The 23,862-nt window shown below is 39.4% G+C and overlaps 1 protein-coding gene across 1 annotated transcript in view; it reads left to right on the top strand.

Moving 5' to 3' along the window:
• clcn2a (chloride channel, voltage-sensitive 2a) overlaps window positions 1-23,862 on the top strand; it is a 98,782-nt gene that overhangs the window by 60,032 nt on the left and 14,888 nt on the right. Inside the window, exons 7-17 of the mRNA XM_073848329.1 lie at window positions 17,060-17,083; window positions 17,459-17,537; window positions 18,424-18,549; window positions 18,642-18,726; window positions 19,051-19,152; window positions 19,889-19,973; window positions 20,162-20,320; window positions 22,295-22,364; window positions 22,748-22,858; window positions 23,183-23,393; window positions 23,497-23,630. Coding sequence (XP_073704430.1) covers window positions 17,060-17,083; window positions 17,459-17,537; window positions 18,424-18,549; window positions 18,642-18,726; window positions 19,051-19,152; window positions 19,889-19,973; window positions 20,162-20,320; window positions 22,295-22,364; window positions 22,748-22,858; window positions 23,183-23,393; window positions 23,497-23,630 — 1,186 coding nt within the window. The remainder of the gene's footprint in view (window positions 1-17,059; window positions 17,084-17,458; window positions 17,538-18,423; window positions 18,550-18,641; window positions 18,727-19,050; window positions 19,153-19,888; window positions 19,974-20,161; window positions 20,321-22,294; window positions 22,365-22,747; window positions 22,859-23,182; window positions 23,394-23,496; window positions 23,631-23,862) is intronic.

The following is a 23,862-nucleotide window of genomic DNA, read 5'->3' as shown; positions in this document are numbered from 1 at the left end:
GCTTGGCCTTTCTGGACAAAGAAGAAGACTTCTGGTCTTCTGTTTTATGGCCAGATGAAACCTAATGTTTTGGGGGTGTTTTTCAGCCGGTGGACCAGGGAACCTAATCACAGTAAACGGCACCATGAAAAAGGAGCAATACATCAAAATTCTCAACAACAACATCAGGCAGTCTGCAGAGAAACTTGGCCTTGGGCACCAGTGGACATTTCAGCACAACAATGACCCAAAACACAGCAAAAGTGGTGAAGAAATGGTTAGCAGACAAAAACATTAATGTTTCGTAGTGGCCCAGCCAGAGTCCTGACTTAAATCCATTTGAGAATCTTTGGAGGGAGCTAAAGATCAGGGTAAAGGGAAGGAAAACCTGAAAGAGTTGGAGCTCATCGCTAAAAATACTACTGGAGACATGCAAAAAGCTGGTCAGCAATTATAGGAAGTGTTTGATTGCTGTAATAGCCAATAAAGGCTTTTCTATTGATTATTGAGAAGGGTATGAATACTTTTGGACATGCCACAAATGTAAATAAAAGATGAGTAATATTTTTTTCCACAATGATGCCTCTTGTACAATGTCTTATTATCTTCTGGGAGACGTCTGTGTCATTTCTAATAAAAAAAACTTGCTGGTTGAATAAAAGTAAATTTAAGTCACAATTTGCCAGGGGTATGAATAATTTCGGACTGTATCTGATATTTTCAGACTCTTCTTAATTAGGAAAATAATGAGCTAAAACAACAATAGTTGGGTTGCTAGTACCATCTCCTAATAATATGTGACTGTACTTAAACTATTGATCAATTATATAACAAATAACATATAACATTTGCGGTTCAACTTGGACTTAATTACTATGTACTTACATTTATATTAATCATTTGAAAAATAGAATATAAAGTCGGCAACACCTAAGCTCCAAAAGTATCAAAAATATTTATTATTAAAACAACTTTCGCATAGCGTGTGTTACGTTTCGAGCACGCAGGCTCTTCATCAGACAAATTGACTACTCATGTGCATCCCTTTATATCTCCAGGTGATCATAATTACGTCAAAACTCCATGTGACTAACAAATAAATCGACTACAATAAATTTACATGCAAAGATATATAAAGCTATGCAAAATACAACAATTAATGTACACTTCAATAAACACTTTTCTTAATTTTATACCTCAGTGATTCTTGAGAATTTGGATAAAACAGGTTTTAATTTTCCAAAAAAAAAAAAAATGTTTAATTACACTATCTGAATGTATATTATTATAGACCAAGGTCTTAGCTTTTCAGCAATGTACTGGTGTCACCTCCCCATTTTGTATTTTTTTCATAAAATAGGCGTTTTACTTTTTAGTGTTTTACAACGTTTACTTTTTGCTTAAATCAAACAAAAAATGTTTTTTATTTAACAAATGTATTTTTGTATTAAAAGAGACTATTACTTTATTAACTCAGCAGCACTGACAAAATATATTGTAGGCCCCTATGCATATTTATTTAAAAAAATTAAAACTCCCTCTGACGGTGGTGACACTAATCTGACGGTGGTGACAGTGGCCTCATTACAACATAAAATTCCAAAATGTATACCACTCAAGTCAACGGCTTCTTGTTTAATAACTTTATTTAACTATTTGGTCCAACAAATAACAATCCTGAGCACTCTGATAAAACATTTTTCAAATATTTCAACATCGTCAGACAGAAAACCTGACGGTGGTGACATCTGACGGTGGTGACAAAAACCTACTATTTCCCATGATATGCGTTAGTTGTTCACATTAGCCATCTTGTTTTCACTCTGTTGCTAGCTACTTCAGACTTGTTTTTAAAAAGTATACATTTATGTCATAATCAAATCTAATATTATTTATACAAAAGAGACGGTGTTGACATGTTATGCTTGCCACAGTAGCAGTGTCCAAAAATATGAACAATTTTAAGAGAAAATAGCAAATTTACAGGAGCTTGGCTGATCTTGAAGCATACAGTAGAGCTGAAGATTTGATAATGTGGTCCTCAGGAATGCAGTTGACCTTGTAGTTGCCTGATTTTATTGCTTTTTTATAAATATCTGACGGTGGTGACGCATATGTGGGACACATTTTGTGCAACCAAAAATAATTGTAAATATTATTCAAACACAGTGTTTGTAATTTGTGATACATATTACAATGTACTCTTTCATATAGTAAAATTATTATTCAATTAAATGATTACTTTTTGCTTTTTTAATCAAGCTGAAATGATTATCTCCTATCTGAGGACAAGTGATTTTGTAGGCAATGGGCCAGATTTGATAATTAAATTAATACAAAATTAAAAGAAAACTATAAAAGAACCTTACATATGTGCAACTGACCCTCTGATTATAATCTTGATTCTTTTGATTTATGAAAATGTTCTTCATTTCCAACAGAATGAGCACTTTTCTTGTTGGGACATGTTTTTGCCAAATTTTCAAGAATCAGTGATCTGCAAGTATACATCCGAATAATGACATTGATCACACCAAAACCTTTTGATATATTCAATACATAAAAAAACCATCTGTATTACCATAACACTTCAGAGAAATGGGCGAATATCAAAATCTTCATTAAGTCCTCTAGGAGACAACGTATCTAATGTGAAAATCCAAAAAGCCTCACGTTGTAAAAGCAATTTGTTAATATCACCTCCACGACGTGGATACTTAACTACCTCGATGCCTATATATTGAAGAGTGGAAACTGAATGTCTAAAAACTGCAAAATGCTGAGCAACTGGACTTTTAGGATCGTGATGTCTAATTGCACATCGATGTTCAGAAATACGATTTTTCAAAGGTCTACTAGTCTTACCAATGTAGCATAAGCCACAAGGGCAACGAAGCATATAAATAACGTTAGCCGTCTTACACGAAATGGTACCACGAATTTTAAAAATTTTTGCCGTATGAGGATGTGTGAAAGTTGATGTCTTATACGTAAAATTACACTGTTGACAATTGCCACATCTAAAATTACCCTGAGGTATTTTATCCAAGAAATGAGAAGCCGATTTCAAATCTGCTCTGACTACAATATTTCGAAGGTTAGGCGTTTTTTTATGCACTAGACGAGGTGGTTTTTCAAAACATTTCTTGAGACTAGGATCACTCTCTACAATATGCCAATGTTTTAATAAAACGTTATTGACATCCCTGGTAACAGGCGAATATTGCATGTAACAGTTGACACGGCGTTCCGTTTTTTTATGTTTTTTAACTAAACTCTCTTTTTGTGACACATCTTTAAAACGACTTGCTGCAGACTGAATCCACTCTTCTTTATATGCTCGATGTCTGAATCTCTCTGATAAAATGTGTGACTGTTGTTGAAAATCATCATCACTACTACAAATCCGGCGAATACGACTAAATTGAGAAATTGGCAAAGAACGCTTTAAGGACACGGGATGATAAGATTGTCCATGCAAGATAGTATTGCGATCAGTAGGTTTTCGATACAAAGTAGTCTCAATACCCGACGTGGTACGAAGAACAAGCACATCCAAGAAATTAATTTTCTCTTGATGGAAATCAATGGTAAATTTTAACGCAGTACATTTATTATTTACCAAGTTGTGAAATTCTAATAACTCAGCTTCAGTGCCACTCCATAATAGAAAAACATCGTCAATATATCTTTTCCATACAATAATGTGTTTTAAGAAATCGTTAACCGGATTAAACACAAATTGATGTTCAAACATCCCACAAAATAAAGATGCAAAACTTGGGGCCATCTTAGATCCCATACTGACCCCCGAAATCTGCAAATAATACTCAGACCCAAACAAAAAATAGTTGTGTGAAAGCACCAATTTTGCCAAATCACTCAAACATGCAGTACTAGGAACCTGACAAAGACGTTGATTCAGAAAAAATTCAATTGCCTCTAGCCCACCCTGAAACGGAACATTGGTATACAACGATTCAACATCCATAGTGACTAGAAAAACAGGACAATTCGGTAATTTTACCTTGTTAACAAGTTCAATAAAATCCATCGTGTCTCTGATGTAAGAAGGTAAAGACATCACCAAAGACTGTAAATGAAAATCAACGAAAGCTGAAATTTTTTCTGTAAGAGACCCAATAGCTGCCACTATAGGTCTCCCAGAAGGAATATCACTATAAGGTTTATGAATTTTGGGCAGTGTATATAACACCGGTGTAATCGGATGTTCAACACACATATAATCATATTCAGCTTTCGTCAACAATCCTGAATCAACAAACAATTTTAAAGTGTTATGTACAGATGTCTTAAAATTAACCACAGGATTTGAACTTAATTTTTCGTAAAAGGTCGAATTGGACAATTGTCTTTGAATTTCAGATACATAGTCACTTCGATTTAAAATCACCACTGCACCACCTTTATCAGCACTTTGAATAACTATAGATGAATTCTTGTTTCAGTGCTGCCAATTCAGACAGTTGTGCTTCTGATAAATTGTGTGCAAGTTTGTATTGTCTTTTAGATTTTAATATAGAGGTTACATCACTTTCAACCAACCTACAATAAGTGTCCAGAGAGGCATTCCTACCCTTAAAAGGAACAAATGTGGATTTACCTCTAAAAACAGTCCGATGTTCTTCAGTAGATTGACAGTCCTCGTTAGATATGCCACAATCACCATCACCAGAGGATATATCGGACACAGAGACTCCAGAGTCCAGAGAGTGAACCTGATGTACATTGGACTGTCTTACACTAAAAAATTCTTTGAGTCTCAAGGTACGAAAAAACTTCTGTAAGTCAATATATGCGTCAAATTCGTTACAATGTGTCGTAGGTGAAAACGAAAGTCCTTTGTTGAGAACAGTTAAACAATCATTAGAGATCACTTTGCTGGATAAATTAATCACATTAATCACCTCTGCATCGTTCTCCGTGTCACATACTGAGATCTTGTGGGGGCTCTTTTTGCTCCTCCTGCATTTTTTCTTTGACGAGTGATGTTGAATTGCCGTCCGCTTTCTAAAAAACGTTGTGACTGGGACACATTGCTGGAATCTGAGTCCCGATCAAATGATGAAGACGACTGAGCAGACGAATGCCTGTAATCATCATATTGTGAGGGTCTTCGTGGTCCCCGCAAAGTCGATTGTGATGATGCATAGCGCCTCAGTTGTGATCTCCACTGATAAACCCGACCATTGGCATAGTCAGTAGCATCTCTATCAAACTTACTCTTCTTAGATGCGATAATCTCCTTTTTTAGATTCGCAATTCGTAGATTGCATTCCTGTAGTACTGAATCGAGTTGTTTTCGGTTAGGATAATCTACAGCTAGCTGGATTTTAACCTCCTCAATTTCCTTTCGAATATTCACCATTTGTGTAGATATCTCTTGTACAGTCAATGCCATCAAATCGAACGCGCACTTGTTTAAGATTTCACACCATTTGTCGCAGAAACTCACATTGTCCTGGCCGATGATGGGGCTTTTGACGATTCTTAAAGGAACACTCCACTTTTTTTGGAAATAGGCTCATTCTCCAGCTCCCCCCGAGATAATAAGTTGATTTTTACCGTTTTGAAATCCATTCAGCCGTTCTCTTGTTCTGGCGATATCACTTTTAGCATAGCTTAGCATAAATCATTGAATCCTATTAGACCAGTAGCATCGCGTTCAAAAATGACCAACGAGTTTCGATATTTGTCCTATTTAAAACTTGACTCTTCTGTAGTTATATTGTGTACTAAGACCAGCAGAAATGTAAAGCAGCGGTTTTCTAGGCTGATAAGATTAGGAACTACACTCCCATTCCGGCGTAATAGTCAAGGAAGTTTGCTGCCGTAACATGGCCGAAGCAGGCGCATTTATATCACACAGCGCCTGAAATTAGATCCCAGCTAGGTAACTTCCAATGTGACCGGTGCTAAGTTTGTGTAATTCCGGTTGTTGCAGCTGTCAGAGTTGCAGCTGGTAAATTGTTAGTGGCTGGATTTACCTGTGTGTGATTAGCTATGGTTATGTGCATTGTAAGGGGCTGTGATAGTAAATCGAAGACGTAATCTACTACCATCTTTCATAGAATTCCCACGAAAAAAAAAAGCAATTTCGACTAATGAATCAATGGCTGGCTGCTCTGAACATAGATCTCAAAACACCGTTAGAAACGATCAAGAAATGGCGTGTTTGCTCCGAGAATTTTGAACCAGATGACTATTTGGATAGTTTTACCGATACTACAGCACGGCGTCTAAAGGACACGGCGATCCCAACAATCTTCAAACTAACGTTACAGACAGAACAACAAGGAGCATCGCCCATGGCTGTAAGTGAAACATGATTAATTGCTAACGTTACCTGTAAAATGCAACCCCTGACGACTAGGTTTGGGCGAACAGTTGGCTTAGTATTTGCTATGACCAAATTCCATGTGTGATTGCAAAAGAAAGTTATTGCGAACAGTCAGTGGTGTTTTAAAGTCAGTTTTGAGTAAAAGTGTACATCATGAATGTAAGCCTGAAAATGCAAACTGACAGTATGCATTTAAAATCTTTATATTATATAATGTAGCAGGAATAACTTACTCTTGCGACAGCTGGCCATTAGGTCCACTCGGCGTGTGACGTTTTTTCTAGTTTATTTTGTCAAACCGGAAAAAAAATCGACTATTGCAGGATGCAGCATTGCATCCAAGTCCTCAGATGTTGCGACCTGACACTTCCTCATCAGGTAGATCCACCCTTGCCATCGATGGCAATACCTAGTCCCACTCGCGACAACACAGGCACTCACTTTTAGTTGGCATGGGTTGGCAAGCCCCACCAGCGCGAATCTGCTCTCCTCATCCCTTCTGTCCCAGGCAGTTCAGACACACTTTCTTGTCTTTCGCGTACCAAAACCTTAGCTTCAGTGAATTCTGGTTCAAATTGATACGGTTTAGGATCTGCACCAAAGTAAATATCTTCTAAATCGTCTCTCACAAATGTCTCCATGGCGAGGAACGCTGTCTGTGCTGTGCATGCACGTTGGATATGCTGACGGAAGTAAACATTTGCACATGTGCTGTGTGGTATTACTGCGCCTGCTTCGGTCATGTTACGGCAGCAAACTTCCTTGACTATTACGCCGGAATGGGAGTGTAGTTCCTAATCTTATCGGCCTAGAAAACCGCATCTTTACATTTCCGCTGGTCTTAGTACGCGATATAACTACAGAAGAGTCAAGTTTTAAATAGGACAAATATCGAAACTCGTTGGTCATTTTTGAACGTGATGCTACTGGTCTAATAGGATTCAATGATTTATGCTAAGCTATGCTAAAAGTGATATCGCCAGAACAGGAGAACGGCTGAATGAATTTCAAAACAGTAAAAATCAACTTATTAACTCGGGGGGAGTTGGAGAATGAGCCTATTTCCAAAAAAAGTGGAGTGTTCCTTTAAGCCGCGTGGTATTCTCTTAACTCTCAGATAGTCACTCAACGTTACTCCATGAAGATATAATTTGGTTTCCCTCTCAAGAAGTTTTTCCAAACTTTTTGTCGATAGTCTGGCGTAGTCTTTAGCAGTGTCTTCATTGAATAAGGAGTCTTTCATGAGTATTCGGGCAATGTCTTCATCAGAAAATTCAAAGGTCTTGGATTGATCAACTAATGGCTCAGCCATAATGGATCCAGCAGGTGTATTGAATCAGCTGAAATGGAGTCAAACAAGAGTGCCGTGCTCACAAAAAACAGCGAAGAAAAATGAAACAAAAGCACGCACATCAATCTCAAAAGGGTGCTCGACCAAAAAGCAACAACAGTCACACATTTTATCAGAGAGATTCAGACATCGAGCATATAAAGAAGAGTGGATTCAGTCTGCAGCAAGTCGTTTTAAAGATGTGTCACAAAAAGAGAGTTTAGTTAAAAAACATAAAAAAACGGAACGCCGTGTCAACTGTTACATGCAATATTCGCCTGTTACCAGGGATGTCAATAACGTTTTATTAAAACATTGGCATATTGTAGAGAGTGATCCTAGTCTCAAGAAATGTTTTGAAAAACCACCTCGTCTAGTGCATAAAAAAACGCCTAACCTTCGAAATATTGTAGTCAGAGCAGATTTGAAATCGGCTTTCTCATTTCTTGGATAAAATACCTCAGGGTAATTTTAGATGTGGCAATTGTCAACAGTGTAATTTTACGTATAAGACATCAACTTTCACACATCCTCATACGGCAAAAATTTTTAAAATTCGTGGTACCATTTCGTGTAAGACGGCTAACGTTATTTATATGCTTCGTTGCCCTTGTGGCTTATGCTACATTGGTAAGACTAGTAGACCTTTGAAAAATCGTATTTCTGAACATCGATGTGCAATTAGACATCACGATCCTAAAAGTCCAGTTGCTCAGCATTTTGCAGTTTTTAGACATTCAGTTTCCACTCTTCAATATATAGGCATCGAGGTAGTTAAGTATCCACGTCGTGGAGGTGATATTAACAAATTGCTTTTACAACGTGAGGCTTTTTGGATTTTCACATTAGATACGTTGTCTCCTAGAGGACTTAATGAAGATTTTGATATTCGCCCATTTCTCTGAAGTGTTATGGTAATACAGATGGTTTTTTTATGTATTGAATATATCAAAAGGTTTTGGTGTGATCAATGTCATTATTCGGATGTATACTTGCAGGTATAAAATTAAGAAAAGTGTTTATTGAAGTGTACATTAATTGTTGTATTTTGCATAGCTTTATATATCTTTGCGTGTAAATTTATTGTAGTCGATTTATTTGTTAGTCACATGGAGTTTTGACGTAATTATGATCACCTGGAGATATAAAGGGATGCACATGAGTAGTCAATTTGTCTGATGAAGAGCCTGCGTGCTCGAAACGTAACACACGCTATGCGAAAGTTGTTTTAATAATAAATATTTTTGATACTTTTGGAGCTTAGGTGTTGCCGACTTTATATTCTATTTTTTACTTGTTGCTTTTTGGTCGAGCACCCTTTTGAGATTGATGTGCGTGCTTTTGTTTCATTTTTCTTCGCTATTAATCATTTGAAACAATGCACTTATTGCGTACATACATGTTTTTACATTGTACTTATATTGTGAAATAAAATACTTGCATGTAATTACATCTGTGATTAATATCTGCATTTACTTTTATAGTTACACTGTTGACCCATCTCTTAGACCTTAACCTACCCATACCACTAAACCTGTCCCTAACCTTACCCGTATCCCACCTCAAAAAAAGGGTTTTGCTATAGAGTATGAACACAGTAAGTACATTGTACCACCTAATATAAATTGGAACCACATTGTAATAAAAAGACCTTTTAATAATGATCTAATAATGAGAGATATTATAAAGCGTTACCAATGACTTGTGTTTGTATCATCACTTTACATGTCACTGCACTTTGAACGTCATGGCCTTGTTCTTCCAGTCTCATCTGCGTGTATCATACAAACAAGCAACTGAGGGTTCTCTAGGGTTTTCTGTTAGTCTGTGATTAGTCAGAGTACATAAGGTATCAGTTCTCGAGGGAATTGCAAGCACATTTGTTAATCATCATGCTAAAATGAGTGAAACGGCCTTCGCGTGATATCATTTCAACCCTCTGGACTTTGCCCACAAAGTAACCTAAGAAATTACAGCATGTTAGGGAATGGATCAATAACATGTTGTTAGAGCAGAGTGAATCTGACAGAAAACCGGAGACCATAAACATTCCGGCACATTTTAACTGTTCCACTGTAATTGAATGCACTTTAATTAGGCAAATGTCAATGGCATGTTTACACAGTCAATCAGGCAGTGAGGTCCAGGGTAACGGGCCGTGTTGATAATTATTCGTCTGACACCTCATACCTGTGGGTGTTACTTTGATAGTGGGAAATGAAGGAGCTCCAATTAGGGCCAGAGTAAAAGAAAAATCCTACCTGGTATCATGACAAAAACGTACCTGTGGGAACTTTTTCACAGGACGTGAAAGGCATATCAATAAGTACATTGCAGTTTCCAACAGAAATGAATACTAGAGGCGGTAAAACAGTGAGCACTTGTAATCGCTTTTGTACACAGTTATGATTATTGCACCATATGTTTTGCTTTCCGTTGTTGACCCCCGCCAGATTACCACCACCCTAGTATTGGTAGGTTTAGGGTTAGGTGTGGGGAAAGAGTTAGGATTAGGCAATTTCAACAAGAGGGGATAATAATTTGGCAGGGGGTTGAAAATGGACACACCTGACGTCACTAGCTTCGGTAGCTCAGCTGGCACGGTACTGGACCTAGGATGTGGAATCCTTGGGTACGAATCACATGAAAAACATGACTCACAATGAAAGAGCTGAAAGATGTGAGATCGAAAAACAAGCTAAGACTTGCTTGCGATCATGCTTTTACGTCGCATTCGCTTTTCTTCATACTATCAGGTAGTTAAAGGTGTAGTGCAGATAGTACATTATTTTAAAACGTCATGGAGCATTAGAGTAATAGCTCCACTCAAAAGACATTTCAAGTCAGAACTGTGGTGACACATACAAAACTAACGTCACAAAAAATGTACCATATGTACGTTCATCTGTTCTGGGGAAAAAAACTAACACTCTTTTAGCGCCACTCAGTGGACATTTCTGTTGTAAACTGCAGTGATATATACTTTTTGATATGTATGTCATGTCTCGTGAAAAAGTTCCCACAGGTACGTTTTTATAATGAGATAAGGTTGGAAAATTCACAGATTATTCACAGAATAATTTATAGGGGTGATTACGATTTCTCAATAAGATTTCAGACATGGTTAAACAATTAGATTAATTATTTTACCAAAATAAGAGATCATACAAAATGCACGCTATTTTTTATTTAGTACTGACCTAAATAAGATACTGTTAATACTGTGTTGTTACCTGAATGATCCACAGCTGTGTTTTTTTGTTTAGCGATAGGTGTTTATGAGTCCCTTGTTTGTCCTGAACAGTTAAACTGCCTGCTGTTCTTCAGAAAATCCTTCAGGTTCCACAAATTCTTTGTTTTTTTAGCATTTTTGTGTACTTGAACCCTTTCCAACAATGAATGTGTGGTTTAGAGATCCATCTTTTCCACACTGTAGACAACTGAGGGACTCATATCCAACTATTACAGTAGATTCAAATGCTCACCGATACTTCAGAAGAAAACACAATGGTAACACTTTACAATAAGGTTCATTAGTTAAACATTAGTTAATGTACTAGCTAAAATGAACTAACCATGAGCAATACGTTTGTTACTGTATTTACTAATCTTCATTAACGTTAGTTAACGAAAATACAGTTGTTCATTGTTTGTTCATATTAGTTCACACTGCATTAACTAATGTAAACAAGATTTTAATAATGTATTAGTAAATGTTTAAATTAACATTAACAAATATTAATAGATGCTCTTATACGAGCAGTTCATTATTAGTTCATGTTAACTAGTGTGGTTAACTAATGTTAACTAAAGAACCTTATTGTAAAGTGTTACCAACACAATTAAGAGCTGGGGGTGAAAACTTTTTGAATTTGAAGACCAAGGTAAATTGAACTTATTTTGTCTTCTGGGAAACATGCAAGTATCTTCTGTAGCTTCTAAAGGGCAATTTTTAATGACAAAAATATATCTAATGTTTAGGCAAAATAAGAAAAATGTACACATCTTCATTCTGTTCAAAAGTTTACACCCCTGGCTCCTAATGCATTGTGTTTTTTCTTCTTTTTGAGCATCAGTAAGTGTTAAAACCTTCTGTAATAGTTCCATATGAGTCCCTCAGTTGTCCTCAGTGTGAGAAGATTGATCTCAAAAACATACAGTCATTGTTGGAAAGGGTTCAAATACATGAATATAGCCTACTGAAAAAATAAAAAAATTTGTGGGACCTGAAGGATATTTTTCGAAAAACAGTGGGCAGTTTAACTGTTCAGGACAAACAAGGGATTTATGAACAACTAAACAAAAAAATTGGCTGAATTTGCTGTGGATCATTTAGGTAACAGCACAGAATTAAGAATCCAGTGTATGTACAATTTTTAACAGTTTCATTTTTATAAATTATTTTCTTGTGTACTATATGTAAACATCCTAGTGTCACGGATTGGCCAGGTTCTTCACCCACAATCACACAAAGATCACAGTCACCTGAGTTTTGAAATCACACGCACCTGCACCCAATCTACCACGCCTCTACAAATACGGACTCCACACACCGTTCAGTGTCCGGGCTCGTTTGCACGAAAGCGGACTATTAGTGCTTCTCTCTGCGAGTTTCACTAATGAACTTACCTGTTGCTACTTACCTGTACTCTTTCTTATTCCAGTCTGTCCAGTACCAATCTTCAGCGGTGTGTGAGCCGTCAGTCTGTCACCCCAGTTAAAAATCCTGGAATCCTTCTCGCATCGAATTTGCAAGGAAAATGATCATTAGTTCTATCGTGGATATCATCTCTGGATCTGTTGTATGCATTGTCTCATACTCACCCATTTCTGTTTGCTGCATTATCTCCGATAATTTGCTGTGTAAATAAATCTCTGCATCGTTACTTACCTGGTTATCCGTCTGCTTCATAACAGTAAGCCCAGACCAACACAGTAAGCAGCATAAGTACCCACGACCCCTTTCAAGGACTGGTCGATTCGCTGAGGAAGGTGCTACTATCTTCTCCCACCATCACACCTTCCGCACCACCAGCACCTACTCCACCGAGCACTTCTTCGGACACCGCACCTTCCAGTCCCATGGCCCAACCGGCGCCCTACTCTGGCGGGGCGGAGGAGTGCAACAGATTTTTACTGCAATGCTCGTTAATTTTCTCCATGCAACCTGCGCTCTATCCCACAGATCAATCAAAAATTGCATTCATCACCTCCCTTCTCACCGGACCAGCCTAGAAGTGGGCCGACTCGATTTGGCAGCAAAACGGCCCGGCCACTCGTTCCATTCAAGCATTCATTTCCCATTTCAAGGAGCTATCGTTTACCAGATACAGCCCATAACCAAGTCCATCACTGCAAAACCACGTGTTCATCGGAAGTGTGAGACCATTTCCCTACAGATCGGAGCCCTTCACAAAGACGAGATCCAGCTGCTGGTTCTGGAGGGTGCTAATGTTGACATCATACTCGGGCGCCCGTGGCTGGTGAAGCACGATCCCATCATCTCTTGGGGCACTGGGGAAGTGATCCGATGGGGCAAAGGATGCTTTCCAGCCTGTTTTCCAGAAATTCCATATCCTGTTCCAAGACCTATTCCAGCCTATGTCACATCGGTTGAGAGTCCCCTCGAAAAGCAATCTATGAAGATCCCTGAAATCTATGCGTCTTTCCAAGATGTCTTCTGCCCCAAGAGAGCTTCCCAGCTACCACCTCATCAGCCATGGGACTGCGCCATTGACCTGATTCCTAATGCTCCTTTGCCCAGAGGAAAGATCTACCCGTTGTCACTTCCGGAGACCAAGGCCATGGAGGAGTACATTCAGGAAGCTCTCCGTCAAGGTTATATTCGTCATTCCACATCCCCCGCAGCATTCAGTTTCTTCTTTGTAGCCAAAAAGGATGGAGGGCTGCAGCCTTGTATCGATTATCGAGTCCTGAACCAAGGCACGGTTAAACTCAAGTATCCTCTTCCTCTCGTCCCTGCGGCCCTCGAACAACTTCACTCAGCTACCATCTTCACAAAGTTGGACCTCCGCAGCGCATACAACCTGGTGAAAATACGGAAGGGGGATGAATGGAAGACTGCCTTTGTGACCCCTACAGGCCACTACGAATATCTGGTCATGCCCTATGGCCTGGTCAACGCCCCCTCTGTATTCCAAAACTTCATCCATGAAGTCCTCCGGGAGTTCCTACATCGTTTTGTAATCGTCTATATAGATGACATCCTCATCTACTCCCGGAATGAGGCCGAACATCGCCACCACGTTACGGAGGTCCTCCAGAAACTCAGGGAATACCAACTCTTCCTAAAAGCAGAAAAATGTTCCTTCCATCTCCAATCAGTTCAGTTCCTGGGATACATAATTGACCAGAAAGGGATCCACATGGACGAGAGGAAGGTGTCCACGACGACCACCTGGCCAAAACCTACCTCGAAAGAACTCCAGAGGTTTCTTGGGTTCGCCAACTTTTACCGGCGCTTCATTCAAGGATACAGCATTATTTCCACTCCACTGACCAACATACTCAAGGGTAAACCGAAGAAGCTAATCTGGACTCCCGACGCAGCCGCAGCCTTCCTGTCCCTCAAAACTGCCTTCACTCAAGCTCCAATCCTGAGACACCCTGATCCAGAACTTCCTTTTGTAGTGGAGGTGGACGCTTCGACATCAGGAGTTGGAGCTGTCCTATCACAATATCACAGTACTCCAAGTCTACTCCATCCATGCGCCTACTTCTCCCGGAAACTCAGCCCGGAAGGTTCCAACTATCCATTTCAAGTAATTACAGATCACAAAAACCTTCAGTATCTCCGTGACGCCAAGCGACTCTGTCCCAGGCAAGCCAGATGGGCTCTGTTCTTCTCAAGATTCCATTTCTCTATTTCCTATCTTCCTGGTCCCAAGAATGTGCAGGCTGATGCTCTATCCCAACTCCATGACTCCTCAGAAACTCCCGAAAAAACCACCAACATACTACCCGAAGAAATCTTTGTTAACCCGATCGAATGGTCTGCTCCATCAAGTGTCGCCACTCCTGATCCCCGACCTCCGCCGGGCTGCCCTCCTGATCCTCAGTACATCCCTAGGACACAACGGTAGGTCTCATACACACCATCCATACATCCCTGGGCACTGGACATCCCGGGACCAACAACACCCTCTCGCTGTTGTCCGAACGCTTCTGGTGTCCGGGTATGGCAAGGGATGTAAGGAAATACGTACAAGGTTGTAAGGAGTGTGCTATGTCTAAAAGTCCCAGACATCTACCAGCAGGAAAACTCCATCCCTTGCCAGTCCCTAACAGCCCCTGGTCACACCTAGGAGTGGACTTCATGACGGGCTTACCAGCATCGGATGGAAAAACCTGCATCTTTGTCATTGTGGATCGATTTTCCAAGTTCTGCAGACTACTACCATTAAGAGGTTTACCCACTGCCCTGGAGACTGCAGAGTTGCTCTTTAATCATGTCTTTTGATATTACGGGATCCCAGAAGACATCGTATCAGATAGGGGTCCCCAGTTTGTCTCCAGGGTATGGAAATCTTTCTTCCGGCTCCTAGGTGTGACCGTCAGCCTCTCCTCTGGCTACCATCTGCAGACCAACGGCCAGACGGAGAGGAAAATCCAGGAAGTGGGGCGGTTCCTCAGGACCTTCTGCCACGGCCATCAGAACTCCTGGAACCAGTTTCTGGGCTGGGCAGAATATGCCCAAAATACACTGCGGCAACCATCCACCGGTCTCACACCATTCCAATGCGTTCTTGGATTCCAACCCCCATTATTTCCCTGGAATGGTGAACCATCTGAGGTCCCCGCACTGGATTACTGGTTTCGGGAGAGCGAGAGGGTCTGGGATGAAGCTCATCACCATCTGCAGAGGGCAGTTCACAGACACAAGACCTTCGCGGATCGGAAGAGGACTTCGGGCCCAGTGTATGCTCCCGGAGATAAGGTTTGGCTCTCCACTCGTGATATTCGTCTGCGACTGCCCTCCAAGAAACTAAGTCCCAGGTTTGTTGGTCCCTTCACCGTCTTGGAACAGGTCAATTCTGTCACCTACAAGCTTCAACTGCCACCACAATACAGAATCCACCCTACTTTGCACGTCTCATTACTCAAACCGTTTCACCTCCACAGAACCGGGCCACGAAGAGGAACCTCCTCCCCCCTTGATGCTAGAGGAAGGTTCCATCTACTCCGTTCGTGAGATTCTACAGTCCTGACGTTGTGGTGGTCTATTGGAATACCTAGTCGACTGGGAAGGATACGGACTAGAGGACAGATCATGGGTCCCAAGAACCATCATCCTAGATTCCACGCTCATGGAAGAATTCCATTCCAATCATCCCGAGTACCCTGCACCTCGTGGACGAGGTAGACCACCACGGCGCCAGAGACCTCGGCCCTCAGGAGCGGGCCCTGGGGAGGGGGGTAGTGTCACGGATTGGCCAGGTTGTTCACCCACAATCACACAAAGATCACAGTCACCTGAGTTTTGAAATCACACGCACCTGCACCCAATCTACCATGCCTCTACAAATACGCACTCCACACACCCCTCAGTGTCCGGGCTGGTTTGCACGAAAGCGGACTATTAGTGCTTCTCTCTGCGAGTTTCACTAACGAACTTACCTGTTGCTACTTACCTGTACTCTGTCTTGTTCCAGTCTGTCCAGTCCTAATCTTCAGCAGTGTGTGAGCCGTCAGTCTGTCATCCCAGTCAGCGGTGGGTGCGTGTACCGTAAGCCTGCTGAGTTTCCTCTGACGATCGTTCCTAGAATCCTCCTCTCATCGAATCTGCAAGGAAAAGGATCATTAGTTCTATCGTGGATATCATCTCTGGGTCTGTTATATGCATTGTCTCATACTCACCCATCTCTGTTTGCTGCATTATCTCCGATACTCTGCTGTGTAAATAAATCTCTGCATCGTTACTTACCTGGTTATCCGTCTGCTTCATAACACCTATATGTATATATGTGTATATCTTATTCAGGTCAGTACTAAAAAAAATGCATTTTTATGCATTTTGTATGATCCCTCTTATTTTGGTAAAATAATTAACATTTTGCAGAATCTACAAGGTGCATGTAAACTTTTGACCTTAACTGTAGGTAGATAAATCTTACCGACCTCAAACTTCTTTATAAACGTAGTGTAGTTAGTTAGATCACACGAAGTGAAAACTGTACAATTCAATACATTGAATATACACATTACAATAAATACGCAAATATAAGGTTTCTTTTTTAATCAATTATTTATTTTTTGTAGATACAGACTTGAAACAAGTAAACCACAGTGTAAGTACTTAAAGAATTGATAGGTTTTGAAACAGTGCAGATACTCACTTGTATATGTGTTATTTTGATTTACTGCTGAAGGAAGAGCCCTTTGAGGGAAACAAGGTAAGATGCAGGTATTATTATGTTTGGGTGTGTCCATGTGAAAAAAACAAGAAAACAAATTATTTTGTTTAAATCTTCATTTGTGATTCTTTTTTTCTCAAGTTTACCATTTTTCCATTGTAATTTAGAGTCTTACTGGACTTCATCCTCCCTGGCCAGAGCAAACCGTTCACAAAGTTAGCACATAGTGAATGAAAGAGCAGTGTTTGTCCATTTTTTTAATTGTGTTCATACCAATACCTTGTTCCGCATGTCGTTGCCATGTATCCGTCAGTGTAATTATCCTGTTCCACTTTTGGCTGCTTGTAAAATGCCGCGACGACAGTCGTTTGAAACAGGATTTGCATGTATTGGGTTTTCTTGTTAATCTGACAGAATGAGCTGAGAAACACAGAGATGCTGTCAGCCGCGTGTGCAGTGGGGGTGGGCTGTTGCTTTGCAGCCCCTATTGGAGGTAAGTCCAGACATTGTGATCATAGCTGGCCTACGGTGACCTGGAGGGGACACCTTCGGTTCACTTATGTTTGTCGTGGCCACATAGACATATATATAGACATAGACATATAAACTCATGGGAACGTGATACGGATATTAATTCGTGGGAACGACATATTATGTCGTGGCCACGAGATAATTTTGTCGAGGTAACGACATCCTTATGTCGTGGCCACGAGATGCGATGATGAGGGAACGTGATCCATTTCTCGTGGCCACGACTTCTTATATTGAGGGAACAACATGCATTTCTTGTGGCCACGAGTTTAATAATAAACCTGCGTGACCATAGTAAACCAGGATTATCAGAGATAGGTTTATTAATATTTTATTTTGAATTAAGAAATTATTATATTAATTGTTATAGAAATTAATACAATATTAAATTACTATATTAACAATAGGCGATGCTGTATATGCGAATGCTGTCTGTGCGCGATGGAGCTTTCACAAGTTTATCATGTATAAATATTACATAAAGCACGTCAAATAAAATAGCCCTACAAGAAACATTTTATGCAACCCACAGTATTGTCCATTAACTGATATAAGAATGTTGTTACCTCGACAAAATGATCTCGTGGCCACGACATAATATGTCTTTCCCACGAGTTAATATGACGTTCCCACGAATTAATATCTTGTGGCCACAACATAATATCACGTTCCCACGAGTTTATATGTCGTGGCCACGACAAACATAAGTGAACCGAAGGTGTCCCCTCCAGGTCACCGTACTGGCCACTGGAGATAACGCCATATCACATTTACGACAGTAACGTTCCCCTGAATACTTCCAGCTTTGAGCAGAGTTGTTTGTCGTATGATCTGCTGTGTTGTGGCAGGAGTGCTGTTTAGTATTGAGGTCACATCTACGTTCTTTGCCGTGAGAAACTACTGGAGAGGATTCTTTGCTGCAACCTTCAGTGCCTTTATCTTCAGGGTGCTGGCGGTGTGGAATAAGGATGAGGGTGAGGGAGAAATCCGGTATGATAGCCAACACAGTCAGATGATTCATTCGTCATAAATTTCTGACTGTCATTCTCTCTTCGCCATATTGCAGAGACAATCACTGCGCTCTTTAAAACACGCTTTCGTCTCGACTTTCCCTTCGACCTACAAGAGCTTCCAGCTTTTGCTGTGCTCGGGTTTGTGTCTCACCTTTGCCATCTTTCTCCCAAACACAAATTTGATTTACATAATTTAAATTATGGCAGTCAAAGCACAGATTTCATGCAAACTAATATCCTTGTCTAAGAACATTTGTGTTAAAAAATGACTAAGCTCATTAGAACTGTTTATTTGCAAAGCTTCTGCTTTAAAATTTTAAGAGCTGTGTTCTGGTTTACAGGCCAGGTTCACACATCTAGTCTGTAAATTCAACTAGTTAGTTATTCTTAGTTCTTAGCTGTAAAATAGACGTTTGCAGTGGTCATAGTTATGCTTATCTTGTCATATTGCTTATCTCTCAGGATTGCCAGTGGTTTTGGAGGGGCGTTGTATGTCTACCTGAACAGGATCATAGTGGAGTCTATGAGAAAACAGAAAACCATCAACAAGTTTTTGCTAAAAAAGTGAGTTTTTTTTACCGCTTCTCTTACATTAACAATAATTCTTGTTGTAAAATGTATTTTGTTTAGGTACTATCTCATTATAAATTTTTATTTCATTGATAAGAATGTTACTTAATAATCACTAAACTTTTATCTATTTATTTACTAATTTTAAATAAATAATATGATATTATTTTATATGAGACCCTGGACCATAAAATCAGTCTTAAGTAGCACGGGTATATTTGTAGCAATAGCCAAAAATACATTGTATGTGTCAAAATGATAAATTTTTCTTTAATAACAAATATCGTTAGAATATAAGTCAAGATCATGTTCCATGAAGATATTTTGTAAATTTCCTACTATAAATATATCAAAACTTAATTTTTGATTAGTAATATGCATTCCTAAGAACGTTATTTGGACAAATTTGAAGGCGATTTTCTCAGTATTTAGATTTTTTTGCACCCTCAGATTCCAGATTTTCAAACAATTGTATCTCGACCAAATATTGTCCTATCATAACAAACATACATAAATGGAAATCTTATTTATTTGGCGAAAAGATGATGTATAAATCTCTATTTCAAAATATTGACCCTTATGACTGGTTTTGTGGTCTAGGTTCACATATTATATTATATTATATTATAATATATTATATTATATTACATTATATTATATTATAATATAGTAAAATACAAATATTTACATATAAAAAGTATCTTTTTTTCTCATGTTTTTCTTTCCATAGAAGGCTAGTGTATCCGGCAGTGGTCACTCTTCTTATTTCTACACTCACCTTTCCTCCAGGGTTTGGACAGTTCATGGCAGGCCAGGTCTGATGTTTTAGATTTATTGTGTGGCTCATCAATTTTTTTTTTTGTATTTATTTCTCTATTTCTTTCTTTTTTTCTACACAACCAGACTTTTTCAGTCTTTCAAGTGTGCTTCATGCTGATAGATTTATTTGTTCCAGATCAGTAATTATGCATTAAATAACAAACTGTGCTGCCTCCTTATTTAGCTGACTCAACATGAGTCACTAGTGGCACTCTTTGACAACCTGACCTGGTACAAGCACGGTGTTGCTGAGGAGTTTGAGTACCCAAGTCATGTACCTCAGGCCTGGAAGCATCCACAAGTCAGTGTGTTCATCACACTCCTCCTCTTCATTGTCATGAAGGTGCGTCTTAACATATCATATGAAATATAAAGGAAAGTATAGAAAAATAGGTTACTCCAAAATTTCAATATGCTGACAATAAACTCACCTGCAGGCCATCCAAGATGTAGATGAGTTTTTTCTTCATCTGAACAGATTTGGAGAAATGTAACATTACAGCACTTGCTCACCAATGGATCTTCTTCAGTGAATGGGTGCCGTCAGTGTAAACAGCTGATAAAAACATCACAATAATCCACATGTAATCCACATGATTCCAATCCATCAATTAACATCTTATGAAGCGAAAGCTTGCTTGTTCGTAATAAATAAATCCATCAATTAAAATGTTTTCAACTTTAGACTGTTAATTGTGGCCAAAATACAGGTCCATAAATAATCTCTTAATATAATATAAATAATATCTCTTAAGAACTGTTGAGCTTGTAAACGGTGCTTGATCTGTGCGTATTCATCTTCTGATTCAGATGAGACGACCTTTTCGCTGGAGAATTATTATGTACCTCTAATATTATATTATGGATAGAATACATGTGTTTTAATCTGGAGTCATATAGATTACTTGTGAATTATTGTTTTTATCAGCTGTCATTCTGACTGCGTCCATTCACTGCAGAGGACATTTTAAGCAATTTTTCATTTCTGGGCATACTAGACTTTAAAAAGGGTTAGTTCATTTAAAAATAAAAAGTAGCCCATTATTTACTCACCCTCAAGGCGACCTAGGTGTATATGACTTTCTTCTTTCAGACAAATCTAATCAGAGTTATATTAAAAATTGTCCTGGCTCTTCAAGCTTTATAATGGCAGTGGGCAGGTGTTTCTATTCAACAGTCCAAAAGCAGTCCAATAAAGTGCATCCATCCATAATAAAAAGTACCTCACATGGCTCCGGGGGGTAAATAAAGGCCTCCTGTAGCAAATTGATGTGGCAAACAAACAGTTGTTTTCGCGAGATCAGTGACGCGTGCGCAAAGCATACGTAATACGTCAACCGCCTTACATGTGTGACAGTTAGCGCATGCTAGATTCAAGTGTTTCTTACATTTTAAAAATGTATATTTTTCTAACAAAAATGCATCAATTTGCTACAGGAGGCCTTTATTGTGGAACACTTTTTATTATGGATGGATGCACTTTATTAGACTTCTTTTGGACTGTGTTGAACAGAAACACCTGCCCACTGCAATTATAAAGCTTGGAAGTGACAGGATCATTTTTTATTAACTCCAGTTGGATTCGACTAAAGGGAGAAAGTCATACACCTAGGATACCTTGAGGATGAGTACATAATGGGCTAATTTTCATTTTGGGTGAAATAACCCTTTAACAACAATGTTAATGTGAATGTAACATATTGTTTTTTTATAGCTGTTATATTATACAGTAGTTGCAAAAATAAATCTGGTCATATTGTCTATGAAACATCAGTTACTGAACAGTTTATTGAACTATTGCATATGTTAAGTTGTGCTGATATATTAAAAACCAGCACAGTTTTGATTTGGTGGTAATACTTTATTTTAATAGTCCTCTTTAGACATTCTACTAACAGTAACTTTGCAACTACATGTCAACTAGCAGTCATTAGAGTATTAGTAGACTGTCTGCCTAATATCTTCTGATACTTTTTTTTGATGGGTACAACATACTGACTATAAGAAACTTTGCAAGTATAAGTCAGTTTATTCCACTAACCCTAAACCTAACCTAACAGTCTACTCTGAAAGTTAGTAGACATGTAGTTGCAAATAAATGAGAATTAGTTGACATGTAGTTGCAAAGTTACTTACAGTAAGTAGAACGTCTAAAGTGGACTATCAAAATAAAGTGTAACCCATACGGCTGCAGGTAAATCACAGCCGTTCTGATTTTCAGTACAGCATCACGATTGCGAGTGTGATATTGCTTAATTATTAAACGGTGTCTTTGTTCAAGTGAGTGACCTTGTGTCTTCTAAATGTTTCTTCTCAGTTCTGGATGTCAGCTGTGGCCACAACAATGCCTGTGCCTTGTGGGGCCTTCATGCCGGTTTTCCTCATTGGTATGTGATTATAGTGTGCGTGTAATGTTTTTGAAAGACAACACTGTGGGCTATGCTTTTTTGGTTTCCATTTCACTTCACTATTGTATGCGCAAGCACTTTTGAACATTATTTTGCTTTTTTGTTCATACCAGTCATCGAACTTTAGTTTGTTCTAAATGGTTGTTTTCCTTTTCTCGCAATCATGTCCTCCATTTCCATCCCTCATCAATGTCTGACTCAGTAAAGACTGTGTGTAAACACGTCAAAATCACTGCAGCTTTATTCTGGAGTCAATGTTTGTGACGTCATGTAAGTATACGTCCAGGATGCATTTCAAATTTGGAGTTTTTGTCACACATGGAATGTCATTGAATCTACATTGTGAATTCTGTGTTGAACAGGGGCTGCGTTCGGTCGACTGGTCGGCGAGAGCATGGCAGCCGTCTTCCCCGATGGAATACACACTGACAGCACTGTATATCCCATAGTTCCCGGCGGATACGCAGTTGTAGGTGAGAGCGTTGATTGTGCGTGCCTTCTCGCGGATGTCCATTTGTTTTCTTTCAAAAGCCATCAGTTTCAGCCCGTCGTGGCTGTATCTTATTCACACACGTAATTGAACCTGCAGGGTGTTGTATGCAAGAGTCATACATTTTTCATTAAGCCACACAGACCAACAGCCAAATTAGATCTTGCCTGTGGAAATGGCTTCAGCGGTAGCGCTGCATTGTGCAGCGGAGCAGAAAGCTTGTCAGAAGCACAATAGGAAATCAGATGGCTTGCGGCAGGTGACTGCTACTGTAATTTGATGCGGGACGAAATGGTGATTCCCACAGGGGCGGCGGCTCTTTCTGGCGCAGTCACTCACACCGTGTCCACCGCCGTCATTGTGTTCGAGCTGACCGGTCAAATCTCGCACATCCTGCCGGTGATGATCGCTGTGATATTGGCCAATGCCGTGGCTCAGAGTCTGCAGCCTTCCCTCTACGATTCCATCATCCGGATCCAGAAACTTCCTTACCTGCCAGAACTGGGCTGGGGACAGGAGTGAGGGCTGTTACGTAACTTCCCCAAATTATCACTCTCGTATCATTCCCCTGGCTTTTTGAATGCTCACTCCCGTCTCTTTCTCTTTTTTTCTTACCTGTAGGAAATATAATATCCGTGTGGAGGACATAATGGTGAGAGATGTGCGGTTTATCACTCTCTCCTCCTCTTACCGGGACCTGCAAGAAGCTCTCATAACAGGCCAGCTTAAAACACTGGCTCTGGTGGAGTCTAAAGGTGAGACATATATATAAAATATCTGATTAAAGGAATATTTTGCACACAAAAATGTCATTCTATTAGACCACATGTTCTTCATGCCACTATCACTATCTTACATTAGGAATTTTAAGACAAATTTTAGAGAGTCTTCTTCTCAAAGTGTCTTTTTCCCCATTTTGCTCAATATAGAAGAGTGATTCGGCTGAAATAACTCTGCGATATCAGCTTTTGATTGCTGAACCATTTT

Source organism: Garra rufa, chromosome 10 (assembly GCF_049309525.1).
Source record: "Garra rufa chromosome 10, GarRuf1.0, whole genome shotgun sequence".
Classification (NCBI taxonomy): Eukaryota; Metazoa; Chordata; class Actinopteri; order Cypriniformes; family Cyprinidae; genus Garra; species Garra rufa.
The sequence above is the reverse complement of the archived record's forward strand: the minus strand, read 5'-3'. Positions and strand labels throughout refer to the sequence as shown.